The sequence below is a fragment of the Calidris pugnax genome, unplaced genomic scaffold (genome assembly GCF_001431845.1).
Source record: "Calidris pugnax isolate Ruff unplaced genomic scaffold, ASM143184v1 scaffold13, whole genome shotgun sequence".
Lineage (NCBI taxonomy): Eukaryota > Metazoa > Chordata > Aves > Charadriiformes > Scolopacidae > Calidris > Calidris pugnax.
This window is the reverse complement of record NW_015090810.1, coordinates 18,465,249-18,488,204: the sequence shown is the minus strand read 5'-3', so window position 1 is coordinate 18,488,204 and position 22,956 is coordinate 18,465,249. Positions and strand designations below refer to the sequence as shown.

The following is a 22,956-nucleotide window of genomic DNA, read 5'->3' as shown; positions in this document are numbered from 1 at the left end:
GCATGCTTGCAGAAGGCCTAATAAAGCTCCAGCAAGGAACTGGCAGATTGTCTAGACGTTATGCTGGTGGAATTGGAGTATTTATTATTAAATTAGTTCTGTTCTTATGTAGGTGCAGGAAAATGTCATTGACATACATTACAATGATGGGAAAATGCAGACTTTTAGTACTAGAAGTCTTGAGGAAACAGCGAACAGAAATATTAGTTTACTAACAGTAGGTAATACTTATTTCCACATATAAAATTACCTGATTTGTCAAGTGCTTTTGATAATTGTTCTTCTTCTGCATAGATTTATGTTCTTTATATTTCAACATATTGTATCACTGGTGAAAGTGGTACAGTAATTTTTTAATCAGAAGCATTGGGAAGAAAATTGGGCTACTCTGAGAAACATACAAACCCCTTCTTGGTATGGGTGCGAGATTCTCTGTGGATCTGTAATTAGTATATATTTCTAAACTTTGTTGACCTACGTTACTGAGATAAATTAAAATAGGCTGGTTTTGTATTTAACTTGCTCCTTCATGTCCTCTCATGAAGTCAAGAAATACCAGTTTCAGTAATGTGCTGTTGCTGGCGTTACATTACCACAGGTCTAGAACAGCACCGAGGTTTGTGTTGCAACATGGAGCATGGAGAGACGTAGGGCAGGTGCTGTGTTGGTGACACCCACCTCCAAGCTTGGGTCCCCTGTGTGGAGCCAGAGGACGTGGGGGGGAGCCCTGTGCTGTTTGACGGGGAGCTGTTAGAGCCACCCAGCAGGAAAGGCTGAGGGCAGGGTGTTCTGGGCTCTGTCTGCTGAAGATCTGGCTTTCTGTTTGGAAATTACAGCTGTGAACCCCATCTTGAGATCTGGTGCCAGCCCCATCTCATTCTCACAGAACACACCGGTGATGTGTGCTCCTCCTCCTTCCCGAAGTTGGTGCAGAGTTTATGCGCTAGAGATTGCCATACCCATTTCTGGCTTTAGTTACAAAAAGAATGATGGTATAGCCAGGAAACTGGGAGGATGAGACCTGGCATTCTGGCTTGTATTAGAAATAGTGTGACCAGCAGAGGTAGGGAGGGGATTATGCCCCTGTACTCGGCACTGGTGAGGCCACACCTCGAGTATTGTGTCCAATTTTGGGCACCTCAATACAAGAGAGATATCGAGGTGCTGGAGCGAGTGCAGAGGAGGGCAACAAAACTAGTGAAGGGCCTAGAAGACAAATCGTATGAAGAACGGCTGAAGGAGCTGGGGCTGTTTAGTATGAGGAAGAGGAGGCTGAGGGGAGACCTCATCACTCTCTACAACTACGTGAAAGGACACTGTAGAGAGGTTGGTGCTGGGCTCTTCTCACAGGTAATTAACAATAGAATGAGAGGGAACGGCTTCAAGCTCCAACAGGGTAGGTTTAGATTGAACATTAGGAAGGAATTTTTCACTGAAAGAGTGGTCGGGCATTGGAACAGGCTGCCCAGGGAGGGGTTTGAGTCACCATCCCTGGATGTGTTTAAGGGATGTTTAGATGCGGTACTGAGGGATATGGTGTAGGGGAGGACTTTGTAGAGTAGGGTAGATGGTTGGACTCGATGATCCCAAGGGTCTCTTCCAACCTCAATGATTCTGTGATTCTATGATTCTATGGTTCCCAGTTGTCCTCCAGTTAACGTTTGCATTTTTGTATTAAACTTCACTTCAACAGGAACAATGCTACGGCCTTGCTCTGTCTTCTGTGAAGGTGTGTGTTTGGTAGCCCTAGCAAAGAGTCCAGGATGGGACGGCTGAGCTGGTCAAAAAATTGTAATGATTTTATGGCAGTTCCATGCTTTAATGCATATTTTTTTTAATCTATTTATTTGACTATTAAAAGCTGCTTTCTACAGGGCAGCCAAGGAGGCTTCAGACAGCTCCTTGGATGTGCTGAAATAACGCTGAGAAACTCTGCAGCTTAATGTAGTTTAGAACTGGAAGAATAAAAGACTAACTGTCCCCTGGTTCTTTTGCACAAGGTCTTTCACCTGTAAAAATTTCAGGCTTTAATCTCGCCCGTGATGCGCTCTGTGATAACTGAAGGGGGTAATTTTCCACCACCCAAGACTATCCAGCAGGAAGAGCACTTGGCTGTGGGAGTGTCTCCTCGTGGGGCAGGGGCAGTGGAAGAGCCTCAAAGGATCTGTGCAATGGGGGCTTCAGGTTGAAGCAAGAGCTTGCTGCCCACGGCCTTGGGGGGACCTGTCTGGCACTCCTGGCATGGAAAGTGTCATCTTTGTTGACCAGATTTCCGCCTTACTTTTCTTATATGGGGTACTGCATATGTAAAAATCACAATTAATTGACTTGGAAGTTGTGTTTGGTTGTGGGTTGGTTTTTTTTGTTGGTTGGTTGTTTTGGGGTTGTTTTTTTTTTTGTAATCCACCTTTAAAGATTTCCTTGTTCTTGCCTGAGGGCTAGGCAGGGCTGGCTGCAGAGGCGTAGGTAGTAAAAGCTCCGGAGCAGGCTTTAAAGGGCACTTGGTGTTTTGCTGCTGAAACAGTGTACTCTGCCTGTGGACTTGTTTGAAGCTCTGGCATATGCTTTTTAAGGCAAATAGGTAACTTCGCTGACAGGTATTGGCTACTCTTACTGGAATTGTGTTATTCGTCTAGTGGGAAACTAAGCGTGCTTGGGCTTTTTTTTTAATTTATACTCTTTTAGTATTTTATTTGAGGCTGAAACTGTATTGGCTTCATACTTATCTTAAAGTTCATAATATTCTGGAAAGAGATTGGGAAGTTAAGGGGCTGAAGTTTTGTTTGTTCTTAATAGAAATTTGTTAGATGTGTGTGTATGTAGTAGATGATACTTAACAGCGACTCTCATACTGTTGATTACAGGAACATAGAGAAGTTGCCAGACAGTTGTTTTTATTTTGCATTTCCTTGACTATTAGATGGGAAACTAGCCCATAAGATGGACATTGCCATTATGAGTAAGTATATAAAGTATTAATCATTTTGATCGTTTAGGAGCTGTGTGGCTTATCTTTGATGTGATTATGCAACCTTGATTTAATCCTCATCCACTTAATTGTGTAACAACTGAAGAAAACCTTCAGAAGAGTCAGGCAGACGCTATTTTTTAATTCATGTTGCTGCTTCTCTCTCCTCCTTACATCTTGCTGCTTGTTCTCTCCCTGTTACAATACGCTGTCAGAAACTAAACAGACTTAGAGCTGTCTTCTTGCCTTCTCCTCCTTTGCCTCGTAGCGGAAGGTTATGCTGCATTTCAAGAGGACAGTTCTGGAGATGAAGCTGAAAGTCCTTCAAAGTTGAAGCGGTCCAAGGGAATACATGTCTTCAAGAAACCCAGCTTTTCCAAAAAAAAGGAAAAGGATTTTAAAATAAAAGAGAAACCCAAAGATGAAAAACACAAGGAAGACAAACATAAGGAAGACAAACATAAAGAGAAGAAGTCAAAAGACTTGACTGCAGCAGATGTTGTAAAACAGTGGAAAGAGAAGAAGAAAAAGAAAAAGCCAATTCAGGAGACAGAGATACCTCAAGTGGATGTTCCCAGTCACAGACCCGTGTTTGGCATCCCCTTGTCCGACGCGGTGGACAGGACCATGCTGTACGATGGCATCCGCCTGCCAGCAGTTTTCCGTGAATGTATAGATTACGTAGAGAAGTATGGCATGAAGTGTGAAGGCATCTACAGAGTTTCAGGTACTCTGGGCACGCTGACATGCAGGTTCCTAAGGTCTTTTCTTGCACTTTTATTATTATTTTACTGTTTGCAACACCTAGAGACTCTGTTTATAGCTGCATTAATTTTAATTATCCAAAAGATAATCAGGTAGCTAAAGTTAAGCAAACACGTAGGTCTAAAGTACCAGAATAGTTGCTAATATGGTGGTACTGCATAATGGCAGTAAAAATACACTTGTTTTGGCCTTTTGTGGTAGGATGGTAATGCTGAATAAAATGTGCTAGTATGGCCAGCTGGTATTATTTTACTTCTGCATTAGAAATGCGGTTCTAGTTGATTGCAAAAGCAGAGATGAGATACAATCATTGATCACTTAAGCTTCCCACTAAGTTGCTTTTTCCAATTACTTCCAGTGTATTATTTTTTTTTCTTAAACTTCTTTTCTTTGAGCAAATACACTAATAAGCAGAAAATAGAAGTTTCAGTATTTAAGCTTAGCAACAGCAGGCTAATTAACCATGGTAGTTGCATAACACCAACTTACATAAATGAAGCATCAGTTTTAATCACGTTAAACAAAACAGTTCCTTTATTTGTGAGCTGCATCTGCACGAGAACTCGTGTAAGTACTTCTGAGGGAATGTTTAAGGGAGCAAGAACAAGGGAGAAAAGGCATTTGAGGAAAAGCATTTGAAACCAGTTGCCTAGCACTGTAAACCAGTAATCAAACCATTTTAAAGGCTTCATTAAGCTGTCTTCGTGCTGTCGATCTGCATGGTATTTGGTAGGCACGTGTAAACACCCCACCAGCTTAAGCAGTTTCTTCAACTTGCATGTGGGAACATTCTGGTTGCATGTTTTTTTAAAGACACAATGTGTCAGGAATTTTCACAGAGGAAGGTGTGTTTTCCGTAAATCATTTTTGATGTTTGTACTTCCTAGGTGTTCTCCAGTGCAATAGCACCCTCTGGTGTGTGTGAGATTGTCTCTTCTCAGCTCTCACTTTAACAACCTACGAGCCCTTGAGACCAGTAACTTGGCCATGAAACTGAGCAAATTCTACCTGGCGTTTGCCATGGGCTGAGTGCACCCAGTTTTGCTGATTGTGCATGAGCCAGGCAGTGCATTCAGTCAGTGGAACTCAAGTGGGTGCTTGAGCTTTAACAATGAGATTTCCCCAAGTTTGGGAAGACTGGAATGTCACTGAGTTATAAAAACACCTGACGGAAAATCTTGGGTGGGTTAAATAATTATGTGAAGACCCTTTTATTCATGCAGTGCCTCAAGTCAAGAATCCTGCGTGAGAGGGCCGGCTGGAAATCTGGGAACTAAAAAGTGCGGGGTTTGTTTTGACAGAGGGAAGCTGTTGTAGGTAGAACTTGTTGCACAATATTTGAGTTGATAACATATTTGCTACTTGGCTTAGGGCTGTATAATTGAACAGGCAGAAAGCTGCTGAATGCAAATACACAATTGATCTTAACATTCCCCAACCCTTCCTCACCCTGTTTGGTGTTCCTCGGTGCGAGGGAAGGCTGGCGCCTGGTCTGATGGACACTTGGCAGCGCTGTGCCTTTGCCTCATGGTACCAGTCAGCGCTTTTAGAAGCAGCCATCAGTGATCCCCTAGGTTGGAGTCATGATTTTAACTTTGTTATGTGTGGATAACTTTTAAAAGGTATTCCTCAATTAGCTTAACTTGAAAGGAAAGGTGAAATAAAGGCATCTGGAAAAAAAAAAAAAGGTTAAATATGACTATTACAGTTTACAGTTGAAGATTTCTCTTAATTCTTGATCTAAATATTTTAAGGAATAAAATCAAAAGTTGATGAGCTAAAAGCAGCCTATGATCGAGAAGAATCTCCCAACCTGGAAGAATACGAGCCCAATACCGTAGCCAGCTTGCTGAAACAGTACCTACGGGAACTGCCTGAAAACTTGCTGACCAAAGAGCTAATGCCCCGCTTTGAAGATGCTTGTGGAAAGAGCACGGAAGCTGAGAAAGTCCAGGAGTGCCAGAGGCTGCTGAAGGAGTTGCCGGAGTGTAACCACCTCCTGATTTCTTGGCTGATTGTGCACATGGACCACGTTATCGCAAAGGAACTGGAAACAAAAATGAACATCCAGAATATTTCTATAGTGCTCAGCCCTACTGTCCAGGTATGTGCCCCACACAGCCAGTGTCAGAGCAGAACTTCAGCCCGAGAAAGACTTCCCTATAGGAATTCTCTTATAGGTGGGAATTGGGTGTTGCCTGATACAGTTAAGCTAAATAATTACATCTTCTTTCTGTACCTCAGGAACCTAAAATGCTGGGAAAAGGGGAACAAAAGGCTTTCTGAGTGTGAGCTTGCATCCTATGGGTCTGGTATTTGGGTTACTAGGAGAGCACTGCAAAGGCTGCTGTCAGGGTTTTAATTCTGTTGTGAACAAAGTACCTTCATGTTGAATTTGTCCAGTAATTCACGCAGATACGTGATTTCTGTGGGCTTGTGACTGGATGGTAATTCAGTGAAGACTGTATTGTTGCTTAATTTCAATACCAAGCCACTGAACCCTGACCTGCAAATAGGTGTTCTGCTGCAGTTGTGCCTGGGGTGCAATGGCTTTGGTGTCTGCAGTCACATTGCCGGGGAAAACAACCCACTTAGTTTTCCAGTCAGATTTTGTGGTTTCTGGATTGGTTAATTCCTTAATAAACGTCTTGGAAATATTTAATTTAAATACAGCTCAGAATTAGTCCTGTGCATAATGGAAACATGGCATTATTGGGTGTGAGTCTTCTAGAAGAAAACCCACACTTCAGAAAAGCTTGGCTTTGTAATTAAGAGTCTAGGCGGAGGCCCAGTAGCAAAAGGGCTGGGTATTATTCTTGGCTGTTTGGCTGTGCCAGATACTTTCTAGCTAACAAAAGTAACAATTAATGTAAAACAAAACAGGCCAAATCATGTTTTGTTGTTAAGTAGATTTAGCAAGTAAAATGCAGGTAGTGACTGAACTCTAATCTTGCTTTCAGGATATTTTTTTTTAATTTTAATGGAAGATATAGTATCAAAATAAGTATTTGCTTCTGTCTCATGTTGAAATGAGGAATAATACAGTAGCATCTCCTTTCAAATTACTTTTTCTACTATATTAAATCACATGAGAGAAAATTTGTAGAAAATACTTATAGTGTGGGGGAGGAGAGAGAAGGTAGCCAGCAACCAGCCATGTGCAGGACGGCTGACGTTCCCTCTTGCCTATTGGTATCACTAACTACCTTTACATGAATAAAAGAAAGATTTAGTACATTTCTGTATCTACCAGTGATGGAAGTAATTGAGGTAGGTTAAAGTATGTGGAAATTCTGAGTTTAGCATGAAAATGCCTCAGATACACAGGTAAGAGAGACAGTGCAGTGATTCCTTGAGGCCAGCACTGGATCATCTAAAGTATCATTTTTAATGCTGATTTAATCTCTTTGGACAAACTGACACAATTACAACTCACAGAAAGGCATCCTAAAGGCTGTTCTGTTTCTGGAGAAAGATTCTGTGCTTCATAGATAAAATGATGTGAATAAATCAGCTTAACCAATATTTTGTCTGTCCTTTCTTTACAGATCAGCAACCGCGTCCTGTATGTATTTTTTACACACGTTCAAGAGTTCTTTGGGAATGTGACCCTAAAGCAGGTGACAAAACCTCTTCGCTGGTCCAACATGGCAACAATGCCAGCACTTCCAGAAACACAAGAAAGCATCAAAGAAGAAATCAGGCGACAGGTTGGCAATTAGTTTAGTGTTTATCTTTGCCCTGGCTTTTATACATTCAGTAGTGAATTCTCATAAGCTTGTGACATACTCTTTAATTCTGTCACAACTGGCCCGTCAGTGGAAAGAGATTGGTGATGTTCTTGCCCATTTCACGTGTGGAAAGTTGTTACTTGTTCTTGTGATGATTATGGCCATGTCTTTTGTGGATTGCTTTTCTGTGTAGTTCAACACTTTTATGGTGGGAGGAGGGTTAGGAGAACATGTTGAGTGTGGTTTCTTTAGTCCTGCTCTTCGGCTAGTTCTGCATCATGTGCTGGGTGTATGTTAACGCTTGCTGTTGGTTGACATGTCAAGCATTGAAAACCAGAACACAAAGGCCACAAAGCCAAAAGGATTTTTCTTCTCAGTCTGCCCTGCTATGATAGACTAAAGACACGCATTTCTTTGGCAATATTTCCAGGAGTTCCTACTGAACTGTTTACACAGAGACTTGCAGGCAGGGATAAAAGACTTGTCCAAAGAAGAGAGACTCTGGGAGGTGCAAAGAATTTTAACAGCTCTTAAGAGGAAACTACGAGAAGCTAAGAGACAGGTGGGTAACTTTTTGATTTATTGGTCAGACATCTAAATCATGGATCCCTAATTTGTGACGGTGCAGAAGCACCCAGTTAGATCGAACCACTTTTCAATCTTCCTGCAGATTTTTTTCACCTTAACTTTACACGGCTGAGGAGCTATTTCATTTTCTGGTTAGCTGGCTCTCCCTGGGGACAGCAAAGATCTTCATGCTCCTTCCCAGCTGTTTACAACAAGAAAATATGTATGATTAAAAACTTAGCGTTTGACAGAGCATATATTCATTATATGCTTAGAACAGTGTGTCCTGGAATACCAAGAGGAATTACTGGAAGACTCAAGCTTAACAAAGTTCAGAAGTTTTTGGGTGTTTTTTTTGAACTGTCATATATCCCAGAGAAGGGACAGACCTTGTAGAAAACTTTCACAACAACTGAGATGGTGATTCTAAATTTGGAAAATATGTTCAAAAAAGTCTTTTTTATAGTAAACAGAGTAACTGGGGAAGCTGTTCCTTGTAAACATCGTTCTCTTTCTCTGGCAGGAGTGTGAAACAAAGATTGCACAAGAAATCGCTAGCCTTTCAAAGGAGGATGTCTCCAAAGAAGAAATGAATGAGAACGAAGAAGTTATTAACATTCTGCTTGCACAGGTAAATGGCAGGCACTTTGTCTGCTCATATCTTCTTGGTCCATGTCTTTCAGAAATATTAAACACTCTTTTGTTCCTCCTTATGCAATGGAAAATTGCAGGTTGAGAGAGGTCTCTCTGTCCATTAAAATACCAGGTTTTGTTTTAGTGGTAAATAAAGTAGGGGAGGAAAGCTGACTGCGGGAGCGAACCCAAAGCTGAGTAGACTCTTGTTAACAGCAAAAAAGGGGACACGGTGCAGCAACAGCAAACCAGTAGCCTTTGTTGTTAATGTACTTAGAAAGCACTTCCAAATCTAACCAGTTTTAATACCGTTACTACTCTCCTGCTGATCAAAGAAAGTAAGGCAACTATTTTGGCTTTTTTTGCCTGCCTTTGCTTCCCTCAGTAGCTTTGATCTTCTCTCCACTGTACTTTCCTCCTCGTATTCATCTTCAAAGATGTATTCTGGGATTCAGTTTTTCTAGTTATTTCACTGGTTAGCCAGAGCTTTCCCCTGTGATTTAAGGAAATAGGCAGCCAAACATGCCAGGATTTGGTGCGTCAGCTCCACAGCTCCTCAGTGCAGCCATCGTCTCGAGGGTTTGGAACAGATGTTGCTGGTTTTGAATTTACATTTGCTTTGAGGTCTTGATGAATCAGAGTTCAAAGCAGGCATGCTAACCACGTCTGCTGAGAGTATTTCAGAGTGAACAGCATCACCTCACGCTTATCGCACATTCCGGTAGAACATAAAGTCAGGGCTTCAAGTGAACTAATTGATCGTTGCAGGAGAACGAGATTTTAACGGAACAAGAAGAGCTGCTGGCCATGGAGCAGTTTCTGCGCAGACAGATCGCCTCGGAGAAGGAAGAAATAGATCGGCTTCGAGCAGAAATAGCTGAAATACAAAGGTAAAAGGGAGACTGCTTACATCAGAGCCCCCGCCAGGAAACACTCTTTGATTAGAAGTACATAGATGCTCTTCAATACTGCAAAGTAGTATTAAAATATAATACTTAAAAACTCACCCTATGAACATCACCTTTGAAAGCCACTTTTTTTTTTTTTTAATTAAAATCTCAGCAACTTTGGTCCTTTCAGGATATTTTCTGTTAGTATAAAAATTGAATTATCATCTAAAGGAAACTGGACCCTGTGCACTAAGAAAAAATCCCCCTAGGAAATCACTGGTTTATTAAATTAAGCTTTGAAAGGGGAGTCTCATTTTGTTTTCAAAACCACTGCAGATCGTTCAGTGGGTGACAGGTAACTCTGTTACCCTGCTGTAGAGCTGGCAGCTTCAGGGAGTGTTTCAACCCCAGTTTGTCCTTGGTCTTTCAGTCGCCAGCAGCACGGCCGAAGTGAAACCGAGGAGTATTCTTCCGAGAGTGAAAGTGAGAGTGAAGATGAGGAGGAACTGCAGGTCATCCTGGAAGATTTGCAGAGGCAGAACGAGGAACTGGAGGTAAGATTTGAGTCTTAGTACTAATGGGTTACTCTTTTTCTGCGCAATTACTTGATTTAGTCTGTGCAGAGATGTTTGCCCACATGCAAACTGGTACGTTTTGCATCTCTTTGGCCTAAGCACAAAACCCACGTGCTCTCTGTTTTAATCACTGTCGTGCACAAGTCCACGTTGCTGTCAGAAGGAGCCCTGACGTTTGTTTTCGTTCCTTAAAAGATAAAGAACAATCACCTGAACCAGGCGATTCACGAGGAGCGAGAGGCCATCATCGAACTGCGCGTGCAGCTCCGGCTGCTGCAGCGAGCTAAATGCGAGCAGCAGGTGCAGGAAGAAGAGGAGCCAGAAAAGGCCCGCGGGGGGGTTGTTCCTCAGCAGCAAAGAGACAGTGTCCTGGAGACAAAAGCAGCCAAAGAGCAGCCAAAAGCAAGCAAGGAGCAGCAAGTCAAGCCATCGCCCAGTAAAGACCGGAAAGAAACTCCAATTTGATCCGGCTCCTTGGATATGCATAAAATCAACCAAACTGTGCAAATTACTGTAATTTGAGTCAAACTGCACAAATTATTGCTGGCTGTGTACATTCTGTAAAGAAACGTTTCTTTTAAGCCCTGGAGACTTTTGTCTCCAATACTTGTGGCTTCTACTCATCAGACTCAGGTGAGTTTGGAGAGGCCAGAAGAGTTTTCCAGTTAGTATCAGATTATTTCAAGACTGGTTTCCTTCAGGTGATTTAAAATAATTCAGTAACAGGTTTATTTTAAACCAAAATCATTATTGACATTCATTGGAGCAGAATTGGAAAAAAATCTCATTTTTGGTAAATAAACAAAAACCCACCCGCACTTAATAATTATTTGCCTTGTGAATCTATTCATCCTCATTCACCATTATTTCTGCTTATTAACCCAGTCACTTCTTGCTTGTGCCTTTGATACCTTTCTGATGCAGATTATATACAAGGGAGCTTTAAATTTATTCTGGGTTGGCTGAAAAGGTGGGAGACTGCGGGGTATCGCGTTTACCTAACATGCCCTTAAGCTTCATTTTTGTTCTGAGATGTACTGAATAAATATAAAACTTGAGAGATGTTATTTATGTCCCTGTATGATGGCAGCATTCATGTCTTTAGCGATGTAGGTAACCCATGTGCTCATTTATAACCACCCTCATCGCAGCCCTCTGACGGGCCGTACAGCCCACGGCTCGCTTCCTTCATCCCGTTAAATGTTCCAGTCCCTGGGAGAAAGGCGCTGACGGGTGCTTTAGGCAGCGACAGGGACGGGTTCTGTCACTTCAGACAGATCTGCCCAACCAAGCAATACAGCACTAATTACTGCAAGTCACTCGTGCTTCCCCGAGGGGAGGCACTGGGGGTTCGGGGACAGCCCCTGGTTTTCAGCTGTTTCAGAAAGCACCGACCCCCACCTGGGACTTGCTGTTGGTTTGGCTGTTTCCCTGCTTCTGCCCAAAGCCTCCGGGGAGTTAAGGGCCAGCTCATGTTCCCCACACACTCCCACGAGACCCCTCCATCAGTTCATCTCTAGACAGCAAACGCCACAGAGTGCATACAGGCTATCCTTATTTTTTAATCGGTATATTTATTTTCAGCACCTGTTGGATGTGGTTGTATTCTTTATCTATTGCACTGTTGTGAATCATTGGCCATGATTTGATTTTGTACAAATAATGCTTTGATATGTTATAGAAAACAGCATAGTATTTTTTTAAAATTTGGAAAAAAAGTTTATAAACACAGAAAATGTGGTCAGATGACAAATGTAAACTAAAGCATTCTCCCTTGCCTTCGTTACATACATTTTATATTTGCTGGCAATATTTAAACCCTTTTTTGTTCGTTTGTTTAATTCACACTAATTCCTATTGAATTGTCGTGGATTTTTCTAATGTTCTTCAGACAAATCTCTTAATATGGGTTAACTTTTATTTTGTTAGGATTGTATTTATCAAGCAAATAAATTCAACAGCCATTTGAAAGTAGTTTCTAATTTATCTGCTTCATCATATATATATTTCATAGCTATTGGTCAACAGCCGGCTGCACATGAGCCAACAGTGTGCCCAGGTGGCCAAGAAGGCCAACAGCATCCTGGCCTGTATCAGGAACAGCGTGGCCAGCAGGAGTAGGGAAGTGATCATGCCCCCGTACTCGGCACTGGTGAGGCCTCACCTCAAGTGCTGTGTCCAGTTCTGGGCCCCTCACTACCAGACTGACATTGATACGATAATGTATAATATCTGTAGTTATTGTTCTTGGGTGGCTACCACCAGTTGAGAACTTTATATGAAAAATTAGTTCAGGCCTTCAAGACCAGACTGTCTGCAACTGAATGTCATAGAAAGCTTCCATAACCCAGCTGGAGATCAAGGTTAATTTGATCAAAAATTAAAGATTTTGAGCCTTTGCTTCTCTATTACTACAGAGATTTCAGCTGCAAAAGTAAAAACCATCCTATTTATTCACATCATGACTTCAACACATGAACGCCTTTCTCCTGCAACCTTACAAGGCACTTGCAACATGCCACCACTGAAGTCTGAAATGGAGGTGGAGTTGCTGCTCCTGCAGTAATGTACCAGCTGTAGCCAGACATTTAGTTTCAAAACACCTGAAAGGTATTTCGGGTCACTCCTCCTGCCAACCTCCACCACGGGCCCAGCATGACCCCAGCGCCAGCCCTGGCAGTGCTTGTGGTGAAAACACCACCCCAGCAGCAGTGATTTCAAAGAATGTGCGCAGCAGTTGCAAATGATTAGCTGGAAAAGCCAAAGCTAATTTCAAATAAAGTGGAGACTAATTACAGCACGGTAATGTGAGTGCGTTGTTCAGATGACTCTATGGCTGCCTTATCAGTCTCGGGTGGCTTACGGTGACATCTGTGAGCTGCAGGGCTTGGGCAGTGGCCTCCAGAGGCAGCCACAGCCCCTGCACAGCAGGCACCCGCAGGGAGTCCATACACCTCCCAAATAACCCGCTGACCTACATCAAAGTCTCTTAAACACATCTAAATTGACTTCAAATAAGACTTTTTCCAGCAACGTACAGCTTGTATGCACCCAGTGCGGCAACAGAAGCTCTGTCAGACCCTGTGGACAAAATACCAGACCGACTCACCTTTGCTGAAGCGAAGAAAGAAGGGGGTGGCAGCCTTAGTTCTAGTGTTGAGGGCGTAGCAAAACTTCTGTGCCCCACTGATGTGGCCCATCTGCTCTCCTCTTAACAAGTCCAAGTGTTTCCTCCACAGAGCGTTACTTCAGAGAGGGTTTGGTTGTTTTTTCCTCCCAAAAAAGTCATTTAACACTGAAAAAATAGCAGCCTGAAGTGAACTGTTATTGCCTGAACTATTTAACAAGGTGTGTGGGGGTTATTTATTGAAAGATAAGAAGAAAAAAAAAAAAAAAAAAAAAAAAAAAAAAAGCAATGAGCAGTACTCTTCTCACATCCCTTACCGCAAGTCTGAAAACACCAGTTTGTGTCCAACACCTCAGAGGATTCCAGCCGATGTTCCAGGATTCCTGGGCTCTGCCTTGTCCACAGGAGTTTTCCAGCACTGGCTCGGCTTCCTTCTGGCAGAAGCGGCAGCGGCCAGTTCTGGTGTGACGCTGGAAGGTTTCCTCCCCCCTGCAGGGAGGCAAGTGCCAGTCCCACAGGGAGCCATAAGGGGTGCCAGAAATCCATCCTCCTTTATGATAAAGGATCTCCCTACAGGAAACTCCTTCCCCCCTTCACTCATTCCAATACCAGCAGTGGGGGAATTCATTTTCACTCGTGTCCCCCATCAGATTAATGAGCCAAGTCTAATTTTTAAAGGCTAGGTACTCAAGCCAAGAATTTTACACCTGACCACGTAAGACTGTTCTCTTCCCATTAAAATAAAATAAAATGTAAAAGCATCGACCTGCCATCATCCTCTGCCAAAAAAAAGGTTTGACTAAGCTCAACCTGTCACAGTTTTAGTTTTTCAATACACACCTCTGACTCACAGCGTGTCCTCTCCAGAGGGAAAAATCCCTCTTCCAGACCAAACGCAGCCTGTGCCCCACAGCACCAGTTCTCTGCGGTGTCTTTGACACCCGCTCTGAGGGCAGAAGCCAGTGGCACTGTGCTCCCTACCAGAGAACCACCTGCCCGGCCCTACAGCGGCTGACAGCCCACAGAACCAGCACAAAACCAGTCAAAAGACCATTAGAAACAAAAGGTGAAATAAATAACCAATACAAGAGCAACGGCCCAGCCCAGACTTGAGCCTTTGTTGTCCCCCTTACTAAAAACCAAGTTTCTTACTTATACAGGAAACCTGGATTGACTAAAAATAACGGAACATTCCTTTGGTGTTCAAAACAGCGCATCTCTCCTCTCAGTGACCTTATTAAAAAAAGCACGCAGAGAAATGTGCTCTGTACCTTCACTGCCCACAGTCGTGATTCAAAACCACCTGCAGGTAAATACCTGTAAAGCATTCCCCACACAGAAACATCACCACCCCTCTGCACCAACAGGGCATGGCATTTCAAGCAGACCATGGTGGGAAGGTTCTAAAATCCTGAGTAACATGCTCTACCATGCTCTGGGTAATCCTGCTTCAGCAGGGGAGCTGGACTAGATGATCTCTGTGGTCCCTTCCAACTCTATAAATTCAGTGAAATTCAGTGAAGATGTTTAAACATCTGTTCACTCGCCTCTGCAAAGCCACAGTACATTTCAATCAGCTAGATGTAGTCCAGCCTCAACAGCAATTGAGCCCCAAAGCATCTACATTACCTTCGGCCCTTTATTTATTTTTCTGATCTAAATAAAGTATAAGTTAAGTAAAACTAAAAGGCTGCGTCTGAAAGCACTCGGGGGTGGGGAGGGAGAAGATCACGCACATTTTAAATGAGCTTTCCTGTCACGGCTCTGTATTTTTAAGGCAGTCTATCAGCATGTCCTAACTCTGCATGCAAAGAAAAGTTTAATCGCTTTAAACGTACTTTCCATGTTGTCCCAAGGGAAGCACAGGTAGGAAAATGAGCTCTTCCCATCAGTATCAGAGAGGGGAGAACTGCCACGAGAGAACAAGTGGAACACAAAACCAGCTTTTGTCCATCGGCCAATTCTCCAACTCCTTCCCATCCCACCAAGACAGAGAGGTCCCTGGGCTGAAATCAGAACACATGAGCACTGCACCGAGGTTTCCACACCAAAAGACAAGGGAACAAAAGGGGACCTTGCCAATGGGGAAGGAAGCCAATGAAAGGATGAGTTTGCCCGACCCACAGGACAGGCTTTGCCGTTCCCCCCTCTCTGCCCACCCACTACCAGTTCCAATCGGCCGCCTCTGAACCCCCACCTCTGCACAGAGGAAAGGGGACAAGCACTAACAAATATGTAACAAGTAACTGAGGGGGCACGACCCATTCATGGAACATGAAAGCCACCACAGTCAGGCCTACACCCGCACAGGAGGGCTGAGAGCCCACACAGACATTTCTTCCAGCTGGGCTGAAATTAGCCGGCTGTTCTGCGGTTCTAACGAACATCGGATCTTGTCCACAGGGCCAGGAACCTGTGCAACAGCCATCTGGGACATTCACAACAGCAGAAACTGATTTCCGAGCATCACTCATGTCTTGGTTAAAAACAAACTGTCCCTCTAGAGGGTTCCACACATTTGCCAGCTTTATTGGCATGAAATCTGCACAAAAGCGTGGTGAGAAACAGCCCTACCAAATCCTGACAGGCCGCTGGGGAGGAACAACCAAAGACAGAACCTGCTGTGAAAAACAGCAAGTGAAAGGCCATGGGAAAAAAGGGATTTCCCATGAAGAAATTCCAAGATGAGTGAGCCAAGAGATCAAACGGAAAACAACAAAAATTTCTTGTGAAGGACTGATTTGGTATTCTACCAAGAAGGTGGGGGTAGAGCTATGATACTGCTTTTGGGAAACCGTGGACCAAGAGATGACAATTTGGGAGCCACCTCACTTTCTGCTCAAGAAATCCTGACCAAGAGAGAAATTAATTGAGATACAAAACTCGACTCTTTCTTCAGGGGAGACACACACGAGGGAATTCACCAGGATCTTTGGCAGCGTTCCCAGACACTGCCCCACAGAAAAAATAGCTCACCGCTCAGAACCGAGATGCACATTTCCCCAAACCCCATATCCTTAGGGAAGATTTGAAGCTCCAATTACTGACACAGCCAACCCTGCCAGCATGAGAAAATTCCCTATCAGAGTTAAGCAATAGAGACAACACCCCTCAGGCTACAGATCAAATGCACTTGGGCAACACTGAGAATAAAGCAAGTCTTTCCTTCCCTTTCACTTCTTGGGAATCGCCAAATGAAGCAGAAAAGAGGCAGGCAGATCCATGGCATGTTGGGTGAGGAAAAGGAGAAAGCCAGCTATTTCTCCTCTTCCCTGAAGATGATCTTTATTTGTTACGTGCCAGGGGAATTCAGGCACTCCGCAGCTGGAAACACTCAGTCTTTCTTAGGAAAAGGCCCAAACTCTCCCTCAAATCCACAGGCCTGCACCAGCTCTGAAGAAATACAGAACAGAGAGAAATGAAGCATCCAGAAGATCTGTCTCATTTTTCAACCTGAAGGTGTCTTACCCTTAAATAACTGGAAAATGCCTAAAGGGATCAGATATAACGCTTCATTTTACTGGACGGGTGGAACCACACATTACTGCAGTAATAGAATTAGGTTGGGACACGTTCATTCTGGACTCCAAACACCAGGATCTATTTAAGTCCCAATACTCCTCCAGTGAACACTGCGCTCCATGCACAGTTAGGAGATGACCTGAAGCATGCCCTTGTCCAAACAAAGTGCCCATCCCATTCACCTCAGAAATCGCACACGTGACCTAACAACAACGCAACTGTCATTACACTGAGGCAAAAAAAAACCAAAGGGAATTATGTACCCTGAACAAAATGCAGAAATTGACTGGATTTTAATGTGTGTTTCTAAAGTGGGAATCACCTGGCCTAGGAGAGGACTAGTTAGTTTTAGTCATTTTTCCATATGGCAGCAGGGAGAGCTCAGAAATCCTGTTGCCTGAAGAGCTCATTACTTTCTGCCAATCTGCTGTCACCCAGACACAGTGCTGTCACACTGCCTAGTCCTCTAGGGATTCCCGCATCATTTCTGAACAATTACTGCAGAACATGAGGAACAGAAAACCTGATGAGAATATTACCTGTACTACAGGAACTTCTGACCTGGCCATATAGTTGCCTTTTCAAATTTTAATCCAATTTTGAGAAGAAAAGGGAAAAGCAAAGGAAAAACCTAAAAAAACCTCAAGCCCAAAATAACAACAAGCACACAAAAAACCAAACCCCAAAACCAAAACAAACCAATCCTAAAAAATAATATAAATCAATTCTCCCCCCTCCCCCCCAAACCCACAAGCTTCAAGGCAGAGAGAGATGACACTGTATCTTAACCATCTCCACGGCCACACTCAGGAGTAGAAAAACAGGCTTCTGGGGAGTAAATAGCAACTTTCTATTTAGCAGAGAAGAAACTGCAGAAGAACCTGTTTTTCCAAGAAAACAGGAGGGGGGAAAAAAAAAAAAAAATACATCCACTTGGGTTCCCACCATTCCAGTGCAGCTCTTGGTATTTTACCGTGGTGAGCACCCGTGTCAAAGACATGAGCCGAGATCTGCTACGTATGGAATTTGTAGCCAATAAAGGTATTTTTAGGCCATATAAAGAAATACAAATGGCATGTGTGGGTGGTTTTTTTTTCTCCATTTGTGCTTGTTGCCCTCTCTGTGAGATGCTGATGACAGCACGTACTCCAGGTTTAACCTCGTAGAAGGTCCAGGCTCTTTTTAACTCATGAATAAATGACTCGCAGAGCAATGGAGATGGACAACAGTCTACCCTGGTAAAGGAATACCGGGAAACACGGGCAGTTCCCATCACCTTTTTCACTGGCATAAGACAAGGATTAGGAAAAACAGGTCACTTTTGGAAGACACCAACCCTCTCACTTTCAGCTATTCCATTTGACTCAATTCTATTCTGTTCAGTTTTATCCCATTTCCCAACATGGAAGTGAAACAGCCTAAGATGAAACAGAAGACAGGAGGGGGGAAAAAAAAAAAAAAATACCTGCCTGAGGCTGAACTGCCAGGGTATCAGGCACCCGACTGATAAATGAAAATGTTCTGCTAAAAGACATCAAAGATACACTGCCATAGCCATTTCTACCTCCTCAAGGAAAATAAGCTTCACACACTTCAGGTTTGGCAGGCTGGAGGAAAGGCGATTTGAGCAAGTTGCTCCTGGAAGACATAGAAGGAGATACTGTATCAGTCATTTTAAATGAGAGAAAATGAAAGCAGTCGACATGCTGAAGGCAGATAAAGGGCAGTTTGAGCTCACAGTTTCCTGTAAATCTAGGCTGAGGTGGATATTCGACTCACTTCAGCAAAGATGCCACTTCACACTGGAGTGACAGGTTCCCGAGCACAACAGGGATGCTTGAAAGAGAATCTAACAAACCCTCAGTTACACAGCCAAAGTATACCTGTGCTGTAGTATATTCCATCTCAAAACACAAGATTCTTCACAATCTTTAAGCAAATCCTCTTCCTTCTGCAATAGCTGTCAAAAGTGTAAAGAATCAGGAAAAAAAGGCCACTTACATTTCAAACTTATTCTTTTAATGTCTTAAAAAGGTCACAAGATTGTTTTCAATCTTATTAATAAATTTTATTTGGACAAGTAGATAACAACTTGTATCACAACAGCTTTAAACAACATGATTAAAGACTGCAGCACTCCAAGGAGGCTCACAGATATGTACAGTATATGAAGAAAAAAGTTGCACCTCAGAGCCGATCATGATCAAGTTAAAAATACCTGACTTAAAGTACATGTGCTAATAAATTTCCTTTAGGTCATGACCAGCATGAAAATAATTAGGACACAGGTACTCAGCAAAGTCTTCTGCTAATGAGTACAGCAATATGCTGCATTTAAGGATTAAAATCAAATTCTAGTTTAGTGTTAGCACTGAGCCCTTAAGAGAAATCCCAATTTCTACTTTCCCCCATTTACAAACACCAAAGCTATTCCCACTTAAGGGTGTGCCCAGTTGCACACAAATCAAGTCCTTGAATGATAAAAACTTTTAGCGCTAATACTGGAGGTGTTACATCCCGGTATGAATTTGCTTTTCTGGCCATTTCATCTATCAGTTGCTACAGAAAATACTTGCTAAGTTAACTCCTCAGGAGAAACAATGCAGGTCTCTGGAAATCACATCCTTTCTACAATGAAAATGATCTGCCAATTCAAGTTTCATTTGTTCAGGAAGACAGAAGATTTAAGGCTTCGGTGGCAAAAATAATCCTCTGAGCAGTGTTTTTCTAAAGTCAAGCTGACACAGGTATGTTTACTTTTCCTTGACTTAAAATCCCTGGTATCAGGTTTATATAACATCCACCCGTTAACTCTGGCAAGAAATCTCTCCTTCCAAAGAGGTTGTCCTAGATCAACCATTTTAGAAGCATTTGAGGATAGTTTGTTTAATTTTTTTTTTAATTATAGCAACATTCAGAACTTTTTAATAAGTTGATGAAGCAGTGCTCATGGCATCATCTGCAATTTTGGTACTGGCAGGGTGTATGCTTGCAAAATATTTCACATCACTGTCATCATCCATTTGAAGCGCCATAATTGTTTGCTCCACAGCTTCTTGATGAGAGTTGGCAGAATTTACAAAATATTCTGTAAGAGAAAAAATGCACAAGACTTTACAGAAGGAAAAGACAGCAGATACATCAATGCAAGCCTCAGCATACTATCATGAGGTTCAAAATCTCAGGAGACGGTGCACATGTATAGTCAAACTGGAATTTCTGAGCAGGCACACAATACAATTTGGAATAAGTCTATGAATTCACCTTAAAAAAAAAAAAAAATCGTTCCCTGCTTCAGAGCACAGTTGGTAACAGTACTGCTAGAGCACAGGATTTCTATGGTCCTTAAGTATAAATGTAAGCGTGACAGACTCCATGACCAAAGAGGAAAAAAAAAAATAACTGCAAGAGACTGAGGAGTGTGCCTATATTTGCGATGGAGGGAAGGTATCACAAACCCACGGCCAAATAATTATCAAACAAAACTAAGGTAACATGAAGTAAGAGTGGAAGACATGCCACTATCTGACAGTTTTCATGAACCACACAACACAAACTGCATAAAAGCAGCGTAACTACAAACAGCTCACAGGAAGGGCAATTTAGATCTGAGGTTTAAAAACTTCTGAACTTATTTTTCAAATCTGCCTTATTTTTCAAATCTATCCACCACCCCTAATCACACACACGACATCTCTGAGGCAGGGACTACCTGTATTATAAGATTACATAGTGCCCATGCAGAATGGAAGTCTAACATCCAGGTGGGGAACACAAAAATAACAAGAACAACAACAAAAATACAAATACTACATGATAACAGGAAGAACAGTGACAGTCTTGGCACAGTTAACAGAGAATAAATTCCTGTACATCAGCTGATCCATCTTAACTGCCTACATATGCTTACTCAGAGTCTCCAGCGTGCACAACGCAGCCAGCAATAGCCCAGTTCTCACTGTGTTGGCATCCTTCGTGTTGCCCAGTGTTTTGAACTTTTTGCATTTTTCTTCACACTTTCTATGCTAGAAATAGCAGTCCTCAAGCCAGTGTATGGTCTTGAGAAAGAAAGTGACCATAACTGGATGAAGTATTCCAAGTGTGGACACTCTGCTGGTTTACAAAACAGGATAATATTTCTAAGGCTATTTTCCTTTACAGTGCTTTGGAATCTGATGACTCTTATGGCATCTACTGTGCATTGAGGATGCTTTTCTAAGCAAAGCCTGCAGTTTGAAAGTTGAATGTCTAATTTCCCCTGAAGAGACTCCAGAGACACCTTCTTCCTATTGCTACCATAAAACGTAAAAAACAAACAGCAGCCATCTCTTCTCCCCCAGTGAGAAAACAGATGGTGAATTTGTGTGGAAGTATTTTTCTTTTTTATCCTTATTCCACAGAACATCAGCAGAATTTTTTTTAACCAAATGAAAGGCACTGCCCAGCTCCACAGTTGCTAGGTGTTCATTCGTGCTTTCTGTGCCCTGATGACACCTCTACAAACTAGCTCATTCAAGGAAAATGGCACAAAAAAACTAGGCTGGCATATGAGCAAGAACTCTTATTTCACCAGTGTTACACAACAGTGGCTCTGATACACAGCAAGGTTCATGGTTTTATCTCAGCCAAGGTAACATTTGACACCAGGGAGATTGTAAAAGCAAGAGCAACCCATATCTGACATTGGTTCTTCTTTCCCAGCTAAATATAGGAAAATTAGAGGGACAAAAAGGTATGCAATCAGCCCATTGCAACTCTGCTGAGCACTAACCTTTCTCTAAAAGGGTTTGCTTCAACGTTTTTGCAAGCAGGACTCGAACATTTGGAACCCTGTCAGAGGCCAAGTGTAATAAGTGTGGCAACAGATGCACAGCAAACTGGTCCATGGGGAGGCAGTCATCTTCACTGATAGTCTGGCAAGAAGACAGAAGCAATTTCATTAGATTTCAGCACAGTGAGGACAAAATCCCAACACATAATCAGAGCTGACATCTTATTACCTTCATAGCACAAATACTTTGTGGGTAGTATCCACAAAGTTTAAAAACATGGTATAATTCTTTCTAGCACAAAGTTGTACACAATGAAGCAAGTTAGGGGTGAGGAAATTCAGGCTCAGGGATTATTTTGATATGCATTTATTTCAGATTTGACAACCTGGTGTTAATATGCCACGCTAAAGATGCATTCAAGCTCATCTATGGAGCAAAACTGAAGACGGCAACCATGAAACCTACTCCCTTGGAAACAAAGTACTCAAATATTCATTAAAATAGTGTTAGTATACAGCTAAAGAGTTCCAGCTGCTTATCCCCTCTTCATTCTTACCATCATCCCCCAAAACAAAAAGGATGAACAAAAAGACATTTTACCTGGCAAATAAAGACAAAAGTTTGCCGACCAGACCATTTGTGGCATCTACAGAACTTTTCAACAAGTTCATTCATGAGGTCTATCACAAAGGTTGATGTTGAAGCCATGTACAGCTTTTTTACCATTTCACTAACCTTGAAGAAATGAGAAGAAAAAAAATAAATACAAAAATTACTTCTGACCACTAACCCTCAGAAGTCTGAAACCCCGAATTTACTTAAACTGCTTTACCAGCTTGTAAGAAATCCAACGGACAGAAGACACTTTGTCTGCACAGAGGCTGAAGGCAATAGGTCGCAAGTAGTCATAAATGTCTCTGGCACTGTACAGGTCTAGAAGCAAGATCAGTTGCCTACAGGATGGAAGAAGAACCAGAGTACATTATAATAAGAAGATAGGTAGCTTTACCTGTTAATATGATCAGTTACATGACAACACTTGCTAAATATGCAATAGGGCCATAATAAATTACTGAAAAGTAAAATCTTCTATTTTTCATTGCCATCAGTTTGACTATGGGCCACTTGCAAATTTTAAATCGCTTCTTATTCACAATAAAGGCAAAATGCTTCAAGAGTTCAAAGAATGAAAAACTAAGGGAGGGGGAAGGGAACCAAGGTTGCATTTACAAGGTAGGGATCCTGACACCCACTCCAATGTACGTGCAGCACAGTGATCCCAATGTGAACAGCACTGCAGTGTGCATGCACGTTTCAATACCTGGTGAAGTCATCTCACACGTATAACACACATACAGCCTACAAAGCAACTACTCTGACTTGGTTTGGTAAGTATCCTTGGTCAC

General features: G+C 42.4%; 2 protein-coding genes across 7 annotated transcripts in view; one reads left to right on the top strand and one right to left on the bottom strand.

Annotated features, from left to right (window-relative positions):
• The window catches only part of RALBP1 (ralA binding protein 1), a 35,870-nt gene extending 23,767 nt beyond the window's left edge, over window positions 1-12,103 (top strand). The window contains exons 3-10 of the mRNA XM_014938651.1: window positions 3,237-3,695; window positions 5,488-5,837; window positions 7,282-7,443; window positions 7,895-8,026; window positions 8,555-8,662; window positions 9,433-9,554; window positions 9,985-10,108; window positions 10,325-12,103. Of these exons, the coding sequence (XP_014794137.1) occupies window positions 3,237-3,695; window positions 5,488-5,837; window positions 7,282-7,443; window positions 7,895-8,026; window positions 8,555-8,662; window positions 9,433-9,554; window positions 9,985-10,108; window positions 10,325-10,594 (1,727 nt within the window). The 3' untranslated portion in view covers window positions 10,595-12,103. The remainder of the gene's footprint in view (window positions 1-3,236; window positions 3,696-5,487; window positions 5,838-7,281; window positions 7,444-7,894; window positions 8,027-8,554; window positions 8,663-9,432; window positions 9,555-9,984; window positions 10,109-10,324) is intronic.
• A 6,675-nt stretch (window positions 12,104-18,778) lies between these two features.
• PPP4R1 (protein phosphatase 4 regulatory subunit 1) overlaps window positions 18,779-22,956 on the bottom strand; it is a 63,160-nt gene continuing 58,982 nt past the window's right edge. For all 6 annotated transcript variants that reach the window (XM_014938701.1, XM_014938699.1, XM_014938700.1 and 3 more), the window contains 4 exons: window positions 22,383-22,503; window positions 22,151-22,285; window positions 21,550-21,691; window positions 18,779-19,866 (listed from right to left, as the gene is read on the bottom strand). In XM_014938701.1, the coding sequence (XP_014794187.1) occupies window positions 19,703-19,866; window positions 21,550-21,691; window positions 22,151-22,285; window positions 22,383-22,503 (562 nt within the window). In that variant the 3' untranslated portion in view covers window positions 18,779-19,702. The remainder of the gene's footprint in view (window positions 19,867-21,549; window positions 21,692-22,150; window positions 22,286-22,382; window positions 22,504-22,956) is intronic.